Genomic DNA, 16,150 nt, shown 5'->3' on the forward strand with positions numbered 1-16,150 from the left:
TTAATATTTATGATTTTCTTGATAAAATTTAAAGATTTAATGTTATGTAAATAAATATTATTTTTTTATATTAAGAATATGATTACATAACAAATGTTTGGGCTCTATGTAAATCCAAAAAAAAAAGGAAGAAGAAATAAAAATTATTTGATTGGGCCATTGTAAAGTTGAAAGTTTCATAAATTTGATTGTAGATTATTTAGGCCTAAGAGAATTGAGTTTTTATAAAAGTTGATTTAAATGGGGGATATCTCATGTAGAAAGAAGACACGTGATCTTCATATTTTTGTTTTTTTAAGGCTTTACTAATTTCTTTTATCATTGATGATAAGTTTTACCATGAAAAAATATTTTTTATTCTTTTTAGATGTTGATTTAATGTCTGCATTGAGAACTACTTAACATTTTCATAATCATAACTGCTTATTGCTAGAGATGCATAAATTAATTTGCCATGTTGTTCTAGATTTCTCCTTGGTTGGTAAGCATTTTGGCCTTCTAGTTGTTTCTTGAGTTTTCTATCGATTAATACATATTCTCTTAACTTCTTATAGCCACATGTTTGCCAACATTGTGCAACAAGAGATAGCCACATGTTGCCAACATTGTGCAACAAGAGTTTTTTTTTTTTCTTAATTAGGCACTCTAAAACTAAAAAACTAATTGATGAATTGCAACATTAAGGAAATTATATGAATGGATTTTTAGTAATTTCAATTCAAAGTGAAAAAAAGAAGCTAAACTCACTGTTTCACTAATGGAAAAAAGTTAGGCAAACATATCTTGAGAAATAAGCTCTCCATAATTACATTTATTCTCTATAGCTCTTTAACTACATGCTCTTTTATAAGTTCTAAAGTCTCAAGAAAAAATACCACTCTTTCTTCATAAGAAGAATACTTTATGGCATTTTATGTCTTCATCCTCTATTACCAATTAAGCTTTCATTTATAAAAAAGAACAAATTGGTAATAAAATTGTATAATATATGATTATATTCAATTGTAATATAATACATAATTCTATGTCATCCATTTCTGCAGAGCACTGTGACATGAAATGGGGAAGTAATGAAGTGTGATGGTCTTATGCATTGCCATATTTAAGGAACAACATTGTTAGGCTATTACCATTACTACATGTTCAAATACTTTTATGAATTTTAAATTTGGCTTTTCTATCAATTACATTTAAGAAGCTTTCTCGAGTTCTCAGACTATTGACCTTTTGAGCTATATGGTTCATGGTCCTTAACATATTAGCTCTCATCCTATAGTACTCCAAAATTTTTAGAGACCCTTTCTAAGCTATTTTAGGTTTGAGTATTCTTTTAATAAAAATGCTTCTAGCTTTAGAACCTCTTGGCATTATTATAATGCTTCTCAATAGTAGTTTCTTACTTTTAGACATCTTGGTTACTCCCCTTTATTGCTTAATAGTTGTTCTTTTGATCTCTTCTCCTCAAGTTTCTTCAAATATGAAATATAAGATGTTGTTCTACCAATATGTATTCATTCAAATTTGTCTTCACCATATTTGTTTTAGTTTGAATCATCACATGAAGTGCCATCCATTATTTTGCAACCTTCTTCAACATGGTCAAAAATTGTTTTTGTTGTTAGAACACATACAATAAGAATCACATCATACTTGGTTACGATTATTATAAAAGATATTGTACTTCAGATTTCGGTGTATTAAATAGAATTTATACATAATATTGCAGTGCAAAGTAAGTTACCCTATATTTAAAAATTACAAAAATAAATATGTTGCAAAAGAAAAAAAATTGTAATTCAACATTTTATGTATAAACACAAACTAAAAAATTATTTGATTTGCATGCTAACTCATAAAAATATGTTATTTTGCCATTATTATTGATAGGCCTTGTACTACTCCCATCCAGTGTTGGTCATCAATTGTGTGCATAGTCTAAGTGGCAATGTGTTCTATATTATGATCGTCAAATACATTATCCTAGCTTCTATATAAAAAAACCAACATGCGCCAAACTCATCTCACCTAATACTGATTGAGATATTTCATCTTTCATGGAATGACTTGCAACATAAACACATTTTACATGATAACCAAGGTAATTACATACTAGGTAAATCATAAATTTTAATTTACCTTATTATAGTGCTCAATTTTTTTTTTTTTTAAGTTTTGTAATGTAGTTATTAGGTATGAATTTGTATATGACCATTTATTTATTCCCTCAATATAGAATGTTATAATATCCTTTATCATTCAACCTTATCCATCATTGAAAAATAATAATTGTTCTACTATCCTACTCATTCTAACCATTTTTTGTTTGAAACATTAATGATCAAATCTATAACTTGAATTGTAAATGTTTCAACTAATCTATTATGTGAACATATATAAGGATTAACATCATCAGGTCTAAATCTACAATAAATTCATTAAGTGCTAAGTACTTCATCTAATTGTCATGTAAGAGTAATTAAGAAGACACATTAATAGGGCCATTTACATACATTCAATCAATTCTTATCTATTTACATGTCTAAATCCTAAACTCTTATGGTAGCATTGATAACATTCAAATATTTAACATTTCATAAGAAAATATCACTATTACTAAGTTTTTAAAAGTGAAATGCCGTTTCCATGTTTAAGTTCTTTATTCCGAGGTGTTATAAGATGTTAGATATGCATATAGATTAGAATTGTGCGGTATGCATGTAAATTTTGCTAGCTAATTAATAATATTTTTATGTAGGATCAATGACATGACAAATCAAATGTTCAAATTTGACCATTTTGACATATGGAAATTACATTAAAATTTATACTTAATTAAAAAAAAATCGTAATGACATATCATTAATATCTCATGATATAACATTAAATAATCTTAATATCAAATTAAATAATCCTTTAATCCTATATTCACATCCACAATGTTCCTTAGGAAAATTTAATGAGAGAGCAAAAATAGTGAAGAAATAATGAATTAAAAGTTATAGTGCCATTGATAATTAGTAGGCAGAATAGTTGAAGGTTCACTATCAAAGAATAAAAAAAAAGGCAAGACACAAATTTGAACACTTCTATTTTAAACAATCACCTTTTTTTCCATTCTCATTCATAAAGATTTCATGTAGGAACACTAACTAGCAAGAGAGAGCCTTTTCACCCTTAATTTATTTATATTAATTATTTTAATATAAGTAGATATTCTTTAAAATATCAAATATTTTAATTTATGTAAAAATGGTAAAATAAATTTCATGAGTCTCGTTTGTTCGTATTTATTAAGTAGGAAATTTATTGCATATGTAGTTTTTCGGGCATTTTATATGCAAAAAAATGAAGCATTCAAATACATACATATATATATATATATATATATTACAAAAAAAATTCAAATATAAGACAACTAATGATAAAATTATTAATTTTTGAATAGAATTTTAAACAACAAACAAGCATCAAAAAAAGAAGGAAAATTTACATGCATAAATCACAATTCTGTTGCATTTAAATATCTATTACTCAAATTTTAGATTTTACACTTATTTCATAAATTATGAGATGTTTTTTTTACTAATTTGATAAGCAATTAAGTGAAAATTATTAGATTATGTGCCATTATATATTTATAAACTAAAATAAAAACTATTTATAAATATAAAATCTATTTGAAAATTATTATGTATATAATATAAGAAGTTGGCTTTATATGCCTCGTAATAATACAAATTGGAGAAATACACTCAATGTTTATTATATAAAGAAATATATATGTAAGTTTATTTAAGAACAACTTATTTCTATTGAGAGATAACATCTTATATTCATGAACTATTTTTTGAAGTATTCAGAATAAGTTGAATATGTTCAAATATAAAATTGGATTAACTTTTATTTCGGGGTCTACATTATTTAGTTAAAATCGAAAAATTGAAAATAACAAAAAAAAATTATGATTAAGTGAGTTTAAGATTTGTTTATCAATTTTTTATTTTAATAATTTCAATATTTAGTTTTTCGGTAATTGGTTTGTTTTTAATTTTTGTTTAACCGAACTAATAAAAAATTTGAAATTAAATGGAGGATTCATGACACTACGGGAATTCAGGTCATTTTCGACGTTAACAAATCGTTGGTTAATTAAATTAAAAAATTATGGTTATCCGATGATGAAACGAGTGTTGCTGTTTCACTTTGTCATAAATCATTTGTTCCACAACATTGTGATGGCTTATCGATGAGTTCTATCCGCCGGTTCATGTCAAAAGAAAAGCTGTCAATTGAAGTATCGATAATTTACCCGTCAATTGTCTGCTAATGGATAGCCCATCGTTAGGCCATCGAAAGGTCGTCAGAAAACTATGCATTAAAAAAATTAAAAAAAACCTATTTCTTTCATTACAATTTATACTTTTGCAATCACATCACATTAACAAATCAAATGTCCATTGCAAAATCTAATTTATCAATCTAAATATGTATTAAAGTAAAACCAAATGAATTAACTCACAAAATTGAAAACAGAAATAACCGCAAAGCATAGAACCATAAAATGAAATAATTTATCAATAAATAAGAAAAATATGTAATATATCTCATAAAAAAAAATAAAAAAAACAACCTGTTCACCATCTTTCTCCTCATCATTGTCCTTCTAGATCTCCTCGTCTACCAGTTGACTCAAAAAAATATCGCAATGCATCTAATTCTAGTTGCATTTTAACATCTGATTCAGGAAAAAATATTCTATACGAACATCGCATGCAGCAATATATGCAGTGTCCGATCTTTACCGTCGATTACAAAATTAAAAAAAAAAATGAAAACAGGGCCCACCGAAATACATCTTTCCTGTGATCAATGGCGGAACAGCAAATCAGTCTCATATCAGCACATAATGCAAAATCATATTAATATTAAGCTACTTAAATTAGTAAATAAATCAGAAAAAAAATATTTAGTTAATTATCAAATAAATAACCATCGAACAAGATAATAAGTAGCTCCTCTTAATCCAATCTTTTAGAGCTTTTTCCTCCCTTACAAAGTAAGAGAATGCATATGATTCTGCGTTTAAATCTATCAATCATTCCAAAAACATTTGAGCAAGACAATAAAATTAGGAAGATGAGCATACATGCCCCTTAATTTCCATTAATTTCCATATATATATAACACCTACATTTTTGAATTTTACATGCATACCTTCTTATCAGTGCATTAAAAATTAAAATGTGTATTTCACTTTTTAATAATTAAAATGATGATATTTTTAATTCGTTATGAAAGATTTGGGTTATAAAAATACAAAAAAAAAGTTTTTAAGTATTAATACATAAATTTAATATCATTACAGGGCGAGATAGAGATAGAGAGAGAGAGGGAGAGAGAGAGGGGTGGGGCCATTTCAAAGGCCTTCTTAAAGACCGCACTGTTCGATCCTTCGGTAGCTGTTGCTCTGTGCCTCTGTTCTTCTCCTAAATACGAACTGAAGCCTCCGCAGCACTATAAAAACACCCAAAACTCCATGGAACGGAGCAGACTGAAACAAAGTTGAGAAAAACTTACACACAACACAATCCCCTCCCTCCTCATGGTTTCCCTTCAACTATCTCTCTCCATGAAGGAAAACAACACTTTTCGCTCCAATCAGAAGAGAAACAGAGAAGAAGAAGAAGAAGAAGTATCAGCAGAAGATAAAGCAGGATTCAAGCTGATAAAAAGGCCCAAACTTTGGAAAACCCAATCACCAAAGCTTGAATCTTTCATCGAGCTCAATCTCGACACTCCCTTACCCCTAGAATGGCAGCGATGTCTGGACATCAAGGTATCACCTTTTTTATATCTTCATCTTTAATCTTAATCTCTGTTTCAGAAATTTATCATCTTTGTGAAAAAAAAAATTTACTTTTGAAGTCGGGAGAGATATATTTTTACAACACCATGACTAAAGCGAGGACTTTTAAAGACCCACGATCGAGCCGGGAAACTCATAGGTGTCGTCGTCCAAACTTGGACCTGGAGCTGAATCTCATGAGAGAAGCACCTGAAATCCTTGGCGTTGAAACTGAGCAGAGTGCGGATGAGAAAGAAATGATGGCGATAGTGTGTGCGAGATGTTACATGTTGGTGATGATGAGCAAGGCGACGCCTTTGTGTCCGAACTGTAAGTTTGCGCCGCCGCAGGGGTTGGGAAGTAATCCAAAGGTGAGGTTTTTAAGTCGCGTGGATTAGCAGAATTGTCTGGTTCTGATGGAGAAGTTGAAGTACACAGATGAGTACTTAGTCTGTATGCAGTAGTAAGAAAATTATGTAGTTTTGTGAATAGTTGAGATTAATGTAAGCAGTATTATGCAAAGTTTAGAAATATAAAATATATTTTTGTATTACTTTGATTTTTATTTATGTTTTTGGCGGTTTGGGGGTTGAGAGGGGAGATTGGTTGAGTATTTCTGATTTGATTTATATTAGGTTTAAAGTACCTTTTACAGAGCTGTAAGATTTTTTTTAGTTCAAAGGATAATTCTTATAATTATTTAAATTATTTTGCTTATTATTTTATAAATAAAAAGGAGATGCGGAAATTAGGTGAATGCGGAAATTAGGTGAATATATATATATATATACTTTTAATAATACTGTGTTTCTATTTTCTGACTTTAATTTAATTTCAAATATTCTCAAAGAAATATTTTATTTTATTTTGCTCAAATTTATGTCTACAATGTTGACCCATTTATTATTTTTATTAAGTGGAGATGAACAATAAAGTTCAAATTTGACACAAATTTAAGTTTAATTTGATCTAAAAATCCGAATTTGACATGAAAAATGTATCTTTTTGGCCCATATGAATCGAATTATGTTAAACGGATTATTTGGATTGGATTTTGTTGTTTATTCATGACTCTTATTTATGACATAAATGACACACTTGTAATTTTTCATGCCTCTTGGAAGGCATCATCTATCTATAAATAGATGAGGGGTCTTGAGGGATGGGATGATCACAAGGAGAAAAGAAAATTCTGCTCAAGAATTGGAGAGAAGGAAAATTTAGCAAGGAGAGGAAGATCTTGGAGAGGCTTTAGAATTGAGGGAGAGGTCTTGTAGAGAGAGAGATCTAGAGAGACTTTGTGATTTCTCGATGTAATGAGACTGTAATTCTTCCTTTGTGCTAGTGAATTTTGGTATAGATTCCCTCTGTAGATGTAGGTCAAATGACCGAACCACGTAAATCTTATTGTGTTTGCGTTCTTGTTCCTTGTCGCATTTCATTTCTTGCACTTTTCTTTCTATTTTTCCCTATTTCTTGCTTGTTGCTGTCTCCATCTCCTTCGACATCCAAGAACCGCAGTAGGGAGGAAGAGACGTCTAGAAGTTCTGCAAGGGAACTCGACACTTATCTTTCCTTCCTAGTTGCAGGTGCTTATTCGGCAAGAACAGTCCAGGAGAGGCTCTTGTTGGCCTGCAGCAAGAAGTTCAGCAATCCTATTCTTGTTGGCCGCAGCAAGGTGTTCCACGACAGTCAAAGTTTCTGGGCTACACTCCTTCGGTTCGTGGGAGTGCAGCAGATTTTATTTGGCAATTCTGATATTCAGTTTTTTATCATCTAACTCAATCCACTAGAATTCTTTGGAAGGTTTTCTTTCAGGTGTTCTTGGAATTTCTTAAAGGATTCTTGACAGGGCAAGATTTTTTCCAACATATTTAGATCAATCAAGTTTTGAGTCATATTTCATAACCCATTTTATAAATGCAACATTTCAAATCATGCAGATTCATATAGCACATATGAAACTAACTCCAAAATGATCTAATAACTCCAATTAATATCTCTTTCTATGCGGCGAAAATCTAAAGAGATTTGACTTATAAAGAAAGCAATTATGACTTACCATAAAGATAAAATGCAGTTCTCGGATGAATATATTTTTTGGGCTAGGGGAACAAATTTAATCTTTTAGTGTCACCTCAAGAATGCATATAGACAACCCAAATTTTATAATTTTTTGGACACTGTTGGTAAAAAAATTATGAGACATAAGATGCAGCATTAGAATTTTTTTTTATAAAAAAAAAAAAAAAAAAAAAAAAAAGTAGAGAAATTTACAAACATACCTAATATTCTTATAAAGTTACTTATATAATATGTAAATCGTGATTTTATGGATTTTTTCTTTAATATTTTTTTTTATAAAACCGTTTTTCCTATTAAAATACCTTATTTTGATTTGAAAAACCCCTCTCTAGGCTTTGATCTTTCTCTCGCTCGAAGTTTTAAGTCTCTTTTCAAGAGGAGAGTAGATTAATATTTGTAGAGTCCATGTTACAAATAAGAAAAGAATTTGGATCACCATGTTCGTAAGGATCGAGAAGGTTCCAACTATTAGACGGTGTTTTGTGGGCATTTAAGTGTTTTATTGATGACATAATTAAGTGATCTTGAGATTGTTAGATTCTTCTTGTTGAGACGCTCGATTTGACAATGAACATGTCGAATTTAGAATATGTTTGATGTTCTAATTGTGAATTGAAAGCTTCCAAAAATGATTTAAAGATTTGATTTGACACAAATTTGACTAATTTTGGTACCGTTGAGTCCATCTCATTGAGTCGGTTAGTTTGACTGTATGTTTATTGAAGTCAAAATCCTCGATAAATTTTAATTAAAACTCGAGCACTTCTTACTCAAAAAATACTCTAGATTCATGTTAATTGCCCTAAAATTTGCACCAAGCATTTAGAAATCCGCGCCCCGTATTAAATTTGTTGATGAAGTGTCAATGCCTAAATAAAATTTATATAAATTATTCTATAAGATGTAACTTCTATTTTGACTATATACATAGTATCAATAACTAATGTATAGATTAATATATAGTATAAATCAAGTATTAAAATATATGTATATAATATGAGAAATTAATTTCAAAATAACTTTTCTTTTTAGTTATATCAACATTTTTTTGCAATAACTTTATTATTATTATTATTATTATTATTATTTTACACATTTGAACTGGCTGAGCCTATCACAACATGGACCAAATTTGATTTGATTATACAAGCTGTTCAAGTTCATGTTGAGTTTGTTTGACCCGGGCTTTAGATATAAAACTCTATTTGGCTTGTTTAGCATCGTCTATGATTAAATTTAGCTTTTACATGGTTCATCTAAATTAGTCAGATTAGTAATTAATGAGCTAATAAGTAAAATCATAAAGGAATAAATATTGTAATTATTATATTAATAAATAATTTTATGGATCTAAATGAGCAAGCAATTAAATGAAATTAAAAATTAACATCTAACTATTTGTCATAAATGAAGGTGATTGTTTGGTTGGCTGCACCGCTTTTAAGATTTCATGCATTTGCTATGAAAAATTTTAAATTCAATGTAAAATATGAGAGAATTTAGAAATGATTCCTTCATTTTCAGTGTATTTAGATTTTGATGGATTTGATTAAATTTAAAATAAACACCGTTGTTAGTAGCAACAGTTTGCTGGCCACTCGCTACCATCACCTTCGACCACTAACCGACACTTCTAGCCACCGAGCACCCATCACATACCACTGGCCTAAAGACACCCTCGACCATCCACCACCGCCACCCACGGCCGTAGTTACCTCCGGTCACTGCCGCCGCCAGATGCAAACTGCCCTCGATTATCGCCAACCATCTGCCACCTGCCTCCCTCTGCTTGTCATCACGTCCAACCACCCGCAAATCATTACAGTTGCTGGCCAACATCGTCCCATCGCCAGCGGCTGAAAACCACCACTTTCCGGTCCCCTTCGGCCATCCCCATTGACAACTTTGACTACCGCCGCCAACACTTTTGACCACTGCCACCGACGCCACCACTGCGCTGATTAATTTAGAAAAATCTCACCTATTTTAAAATAAATTATTTTCATTATGCTTAAAACAAAAAAAAAAAAAAATTAAGTCATATATCTATTTTATTTCAAACCAAACAACTTTAAAATATTCTTAATACAATTCTATCACTTATGCATCATTCATTTTGTTTTAATGCATCTAGAAATTAAAAGTAAAATAGCTTTACTTTTAAAACATATTTATTTAATGTATCTTTTACATGTTTTTCAATTTTTTCTTAAAAATAAATCAATATAATTTTAAGAACACTCATAACAACTTTTAGGCATTTTTAGTACTTTAAAAAGAGTCATGTCCTAATTATACATGCCAAACCTATTTTACTTTAAAACAAAACATAAATAAAATAAAAATAAAATAATAAAAAATAAAAAATAAAAAATAAAAAAATAAAAGTGATCCCAACCAACCCCAAAAATAACCATATCCTAACTCATCTCACCAAACATAATAAAACATCAAATCAACAAAGCAGACTATTAAAAATTTTAAAAAAATAATAATAAAATAAAAAGGAAAACATTAACCTAAATACTTGCCTTAGATAAAAGAACAATAAATAAATATTAATATATCAACATTAAACAAATTTCAATTACAATATTGGAGTTAACCATAAACTCTAATATCATGCATTTAATAATTTATTTGTTCATGAATGTATATAGGAGTTCATCATAAACCTATTTTACTTTAATATCATGCATTTAATAAATATACATGTTGTTCATGAATGTAAAAAAAAATATATATTTGAGTGAATTTAATTAAAAATGCAAGCACACATTGCAAATATAGGGCCCACTCAAGAAGTGAAATGATACATAAAAAATAAATAATAATAATAATAATAATAATAATGATAATAATAATAATAATAATAATAATAATAATAAATACACAAGGAATTTTATTATGATTTTGATGAAAATTAAATTCAAAACTTTGACAGCATTAAAACTATTATCAATTGAATTAGTCGGCACCCATAACACTGTCATGGACGATAAGAGGAAAATCATCATTCAACAACACTATACACAAGTCAAATTGAATATGATAGGATGCGTCACCTAAAAATTAAGAAGATTTACATACACAGCCCACAATTCTTATGTATTTACATTTCTAACACCTAAACATCAATTTTTACATCATGCCGCAACCTTCCCTACGTACTAAAAGGTGTACTTCACTTTTAAAAGTTAGAATGGTGGTAGCTTTCATGCAAGATGAAAGATTTGGGTGATATAAATGTAAAATTTAATGTTTAGATGTTAGATATGTAAATACAAAAGAATTGTGTGGTATTCCTGTAAATCATGCCAAAAGTCATTTGTTGTTTCAATGAAAAATGAAAAAAGCATTTGTTGGCTCAATATCAATATTATGATATGGTCCAATTCTTTCAATTTGATCCGCACCATGTTTATCATCTTAGAATACTCATCAACTTCATGAACTTTTACTTTTGGGAGGGTGCTTTGATACAAACATCACTAGCACAATGTTTTCGAGCCAACGATTTTATGGTGAGAAACTGTACGCTCAACTATTATATTGCGGGTAAGAGCCAGACATTTCTTCAGTTGAGATTTGACCATTTGCATGCTTTGCTAAAGCTACGGAACCAAATATAATGTGTTTATGTGAAACAAGCTATAGTTTGCAATTGATCCAAGGTGTCAGATCACAATACTTCTAATGCCAGTGTTGATGTGGAGATACAGTTTTAGAAAAATGATAATTGACATACTCCATGTAATCATCTTAAAATTGTGATGAATGTGAAGATTAGGTTTTACATCATCATAATATTCATAAGTGTCACGTGTCAGAAAATTTAGTAAGTGATAATTTAAAATAGATAAGAAAAAAATAGCAAAAGAAGGCAGCGCGACTTTTTACGTAACTCTATAAAAAGAAACAATGAAGAGATCTAGCACAGTTAAAATGTGATCCACTATAAGATTGCAAGTACAAAAGTAGGCTCTTTATCTCAAAACTGAAAAGGATCACAATGATACATCAAACACAATGTTTGTCCATACACAATACACAAAAATATTCGTTGTATTTTGAATGTTATACTGAGTCTTTAATCCACCATATTTAATGTAGTCCGCTGCAGAGTATTAGACATACTTCATCACACAACAAAGTCCACCAACTACGACGAGCATGGGCAGTCGACGATGGTTGACGACTACTGATGAGTGGGTTTGATGGTGGTTAGCAACCACGGAGACCAGAAGTTATCGTCGGGTCTCAGTCCAAAACAACACTGGAAATTAGCTAATTCTCATTCTCTTTCTTCTATTTCTTCTCCCCCACCCCATCTCCCCTCCTGTGAAGAGTGGGGTACAATTTATAGATTCCAAGAGGGGCACTTCATTTATTTGGCAAATAACCAACACAACCATCCAATCGAACGACTCATGCTTATTTCCTTTGATTATTTGAGGGTTTTTTTGATGATATAATGACCTTATTAACCTCAAAATTAAGGGAGCTCAGACTCGTTGGTATCCTCTCGTTGAGACACTCAATTTGACTATAGACATGTCAAAATTGAAGTTTATTTGACCCTTCAATTGACTGCCCAAATCCTTCAAATGTGGTTCAATGATTAGATTCATCTTATCGAGTGGGTGGGTTAGATTGTAAGTTTGCTCGAATAGGAGCTCTGGATGATTTTTTTTCATTGAAACAGAATGAAATTTGCTCAGAAAATGCCTGGAAACCTGTGCCAAATGTCTTGAGATTTGTGTCAGATAATAAAATTTGTTGATGACGCTCAATAAGATTTAGAATCATCATTAAATCCATAAAGGAATTTATTGTGTAATCACATCACGTATAACTTGCAAGCAATAATTTATCAAAAAACATCTCTAGGCAAGTTTAAATCATTTCCCTGAAAAACTGTGTAAATTCTTGGGACAGAATCTTGATGAAATATATTATCAAAAGAGTAACGGTGATTCCATGACTAATCTTTAGAATTTTGTGGCTCCGCCGACGATTAATAGCGCACTTCATTTATTTTCACTAAATAAGATCTACATCAACAATTCATTATCATTCAACTCTGCTGAATTGATGCCATTATATCGACTAATAAAATCTACAGAGCCTGCAACCAAAACTTAAATAAGGGTCTGTCTGGGAACAGATGCCCGCATCCGGAAAGCTGCCACTAATCCATGTGGTTATATCTTTCTTACTGTTTTTTAGAAATTATTCTGACAAACTAATTTTTTCAGCAGAACTCTTAGGACTGAGTAGGGAATGTTTTTTCATAATAATTTTATGGGGCATTTACATACATAACACCAAATTCTTAGGTATTTACATGTCAACACCTAAACTTTAATTTTTAGACATAAGAACTGAGTGATATGCATGTAAATCTTTCAAGAAAATACAATATTCTTATTACATATGATAAAATAATTAGAACAAGTTGAAATTAAATTTGTATATGCCACTTGACAGCCATTATTATCCTGCATCAAACAAAGCTATAAGGCCAGCGGTTTCAGCAGTCAGGAAAGATTCAGCTATGCAGCAAAATGGTTCAAATATTATAGATGTTAATTTTGGGAACAAATTGCTGGAAGAAACCACATTCATGAGGTTTAAGGAAGTTCAGGATCATGTTAATTGGTTTTTTCCTTATGAACTAGTAAAAACATGCTAACTTGGAGCAATTATAGAACAAAAAACATTCCTGAAGTGGAACAAAGATGATTTGAGCTAATGACCCTTCCTAACATATGTAGAACTACAAATAAAATTAGCGCAGAATACCCGAAAGAAGCCATTTTTCAGACAAGGGAAGTATTCAAATTCCTTTCTCAATCGCATTTCCTTGACCTGCCAATGGAAAACACAAAATTAATAATTTAGGACACTGAATTTTTTTCTACAGGTATTCAATAATGGATTTTCTAATTAGCTTTAAGAGAATGAGCATTTTCTAACGTTCTAAAACTTCCATACAATTTCAAAATTAAATTAAATTGCGTAAATTTTAAGATGCATAAAGTTAGAGGACTCAGGTCTAAAAGATGCATATTTAGATTGAAAGTTATGGGAAATGGGAGGTATAAAAGTAGCCTGACTTTCAAATCTTTTTAGTAGAATCTTGAAGCCCAAGAGGGCCCCAAATGATTCAAGAAAAAATATTTTCGCATTAGAATTTACAAATAATTGAGATAATCAAGATTGATTACGATAATAGATTTGAATATATAAGTTATTAAATTAAGCAATGGAACAACGAAACTCGGGCTGAAAGAAAATAAAAAAACAAATTAAATTTTATTCTAGGAAAATCCTTCAAGAAAGTCGTTTTTGTGCGTAGGATAAAAAAAAATAAAAATGTCTAGAGAACAAAAGAAAATTCAAATGTTTTTAATTGATAATGAAACAGGCATGTGATTCCCAATTGGTGGGATAAAGGCTTATTGTCGTCATTGTTGTTGTTTCAAATATATATATATATATATATATATATATATATAACCCTAAAAAATTATCAAAAGTATTCTAAAATTATTAAAGGTATGGATAATAATCATTGCTAGCAGTAGCGACAGTTGTGGAGAGATCAAATATTTTTTAATGATAAGAAATTATATCAAAGATTGACAAGAATTCTATATCTTTATGCAGTAGACATGGAGAAGGTTAAAACAGATGTTCACAATGAAAGTTTCTTGATATATACAACAATTGTAGATGACATGATTTTAAACGTGAGAATCACCACCCAAAAAAAAATGTTAAAATAACGGAGAAAATATTTACAATGGTCTCAGGATAAACAGGGTAAAATTTGGGTGCACAACAACAACAAGAAGCATTTATCCCACTAAGTGGGGCCACATACAAAATTTTTTTTTTCTCCATTGCATCCTATTAAGTGTCATTTTCATTTAATTCTAATGAATGAAGATCATTTTTATACAATATGCCCAAGTGTTTTTAGGTCTACCTCTGCCTTCGAATCTAAAACATCTACACTCCTAACTGGATTATCAGATAGTAGATGTTTAATGTGACTAATCCATCTAAGATGAATCTCTCTAATCTTGTCCGCCACTAGAGCTACACCAACCCTATCAAGAATATATTCATTTCGCATTTTGTTTCCAAGTGTCAAGTCACTCATCCACCTAAGCATTCTCATCTTAGCAACACTTAACTTTATTTTATGCTTCTCTTTTAAAGGCCAACATTCTAGCCATAAAGCACACAGGTCTCACCAACATTTTATAAAATTTTCCTTTCAGTCTAAGTGGTACATTTCTAGCACACAATAGGCCCGATGCATTCCTCCACTTCAACCAACCAACTTGAAATCTATTAATAACATCCCCATCTATATCACCCTCACTTGAAATCAATTAATAGATCCGATATATCTAAAATGTTCACAGCTTTTAATGATATAATCACCCATAGTTATAACTCTGTCATTAGAGCTACAACTACTAAAATTATATTCTATGTACTCGATTTAAGTTCTACTCAAATGAAGGCTTTCAAACTCCAATGTAGACCATAATTCAAGTTTTTCGAGAACAAATTCTCTAATCTTATCCACAAGAAGGATATCATCAGCGAAAAACATACACCAAGGTACATCCTTCTGTAAATGTCTAGTAAGAGCATTCATAACTAAAGCAAAAGATATAGGCATAAAGCCGATCCCTGATGTAATCCAACTAAAAGAAGAAAATACTTGGTCAATCCTCCTTCCGTTCAAACACAAGTAACAACTCTAGTATACATATCTTTAAAGACTTAAATAAAAATCATATCAACACCTTTATTCTCTAAAACTCCCCAAAAGACTTCTCTTGAAACCTTATCGTAAATTTTTTCTAAATAAAAAAAAAAACCTTATCTGTACTTCTCCATCAAGCTTCTCAATAAATGTATAGGTTCTATAGTAGACCAGCAAGACATAAATCCAAACTGATTATTGGAAATCTTTATACAACATAAATCTAAACTGATTATGAGAGATCTTTGTAACACGTCTTAACCTATGTTCAATTACCTTCTCTCATAATTTTGAAGTATGCACATCAACTTAATTCCTTTATAATTTGCACATTCTTGTACATCCCTTTTATTCTTAAAAATGAGGACAAAAATACTCTTCCTCCACTCCACAGGCATATTTTTAGTTTGTAAAATAATATTAAGAGTTTA

General features: G+C 30.2%; 2 protein-coding genes across 4 annotated transcripts in view; one reads left to right on the top strand and one right to left on the bottom strand.

The window, feature by feature from the left end:
• Nucleotides 1–5,473: 5,473 nt before the first annotated feature.
• On the top strand, nt 5,474–6,432 carry LOC110038171. The gene is made up of 2 exons (XM_020742944.1): nt 5,474–5,836; nt 5,926–6,432. The coding sequence occupies exons 1-2, from the start codon at nt 5,603–5,605 to the stop codon at nt 6,241–6,243; spliced, it is 552 nt and encodes a 183-aa protein (XP_020598603.1). The 5' UTR covers nt 5,474–5,602; the 3' UTR covers nt 6,244–6,432.
• Nucleotides 6,433–12,546: 6,114 nt separating this feature from the next.
• Nucleotides 12,547–16,150, bottom strand: part of LOC110030365 (copper-transporting ATPase PAA1, chloroplastic-like) — a 39,080-nt gene continuing 35,476 nt past the window's right edge. The window contains exons 4-5 of one of the 3 annotated variants that reach the window (XM_020733056.1): nt 13,736–13,801; nt 12,547–12,666 (exon numbers count right to left, since the gene is read on the bottom strand). In XM_020733056.1, coding sequence (XP_020588715.1) covers nt 13,770–13,801 — 32 coding nt within the window. In that variant the 3' untranslated portion in view covers nt 12,547–12,666; nt 13,736–13,769. Of the gene's footprint in view, nt 12,667–13,363; nt 13,432–13,462; nt 13,802–16,150 lie in introns of those variants that run through there. The other 2 variants (XM_020733048.1, XM_020733039.1) reach the window with 2 other exon arrangements.

The sequence above is a fragment of the Phalaenopsis equestris genome, unplaced genomic scaffold (genome assembly GCF_001263595.1).
Source record: "Phalaenopsis equestris unplaced genomic scaffold, ASM126359v1 Scaffold000002, whole genome shotgun sequence".
Lineage (NCBI taxonomy): Eukaryota > Viridiplantae > Streptophyta > Magnoliopsida > Asparagales > Orchidaceae > Phalaenopsis > Phalaenopsis equestris.

Coding starts and splice junctions, on each gene's coding strand:
- LOC110038171 (XM_020742944.1), top strand. CDS start 5,603: ATGGTTTCCCTTCAACTATCTCTCTCCATGAAGGAAAACAACACTTTT. Junction 5,837..5,925: donor AGCGATGTCTGGACATCAAG/GTATCACCTTTT, acceptor TTACTTTTGAAG/TCGGGAGAGATATATTTTTA.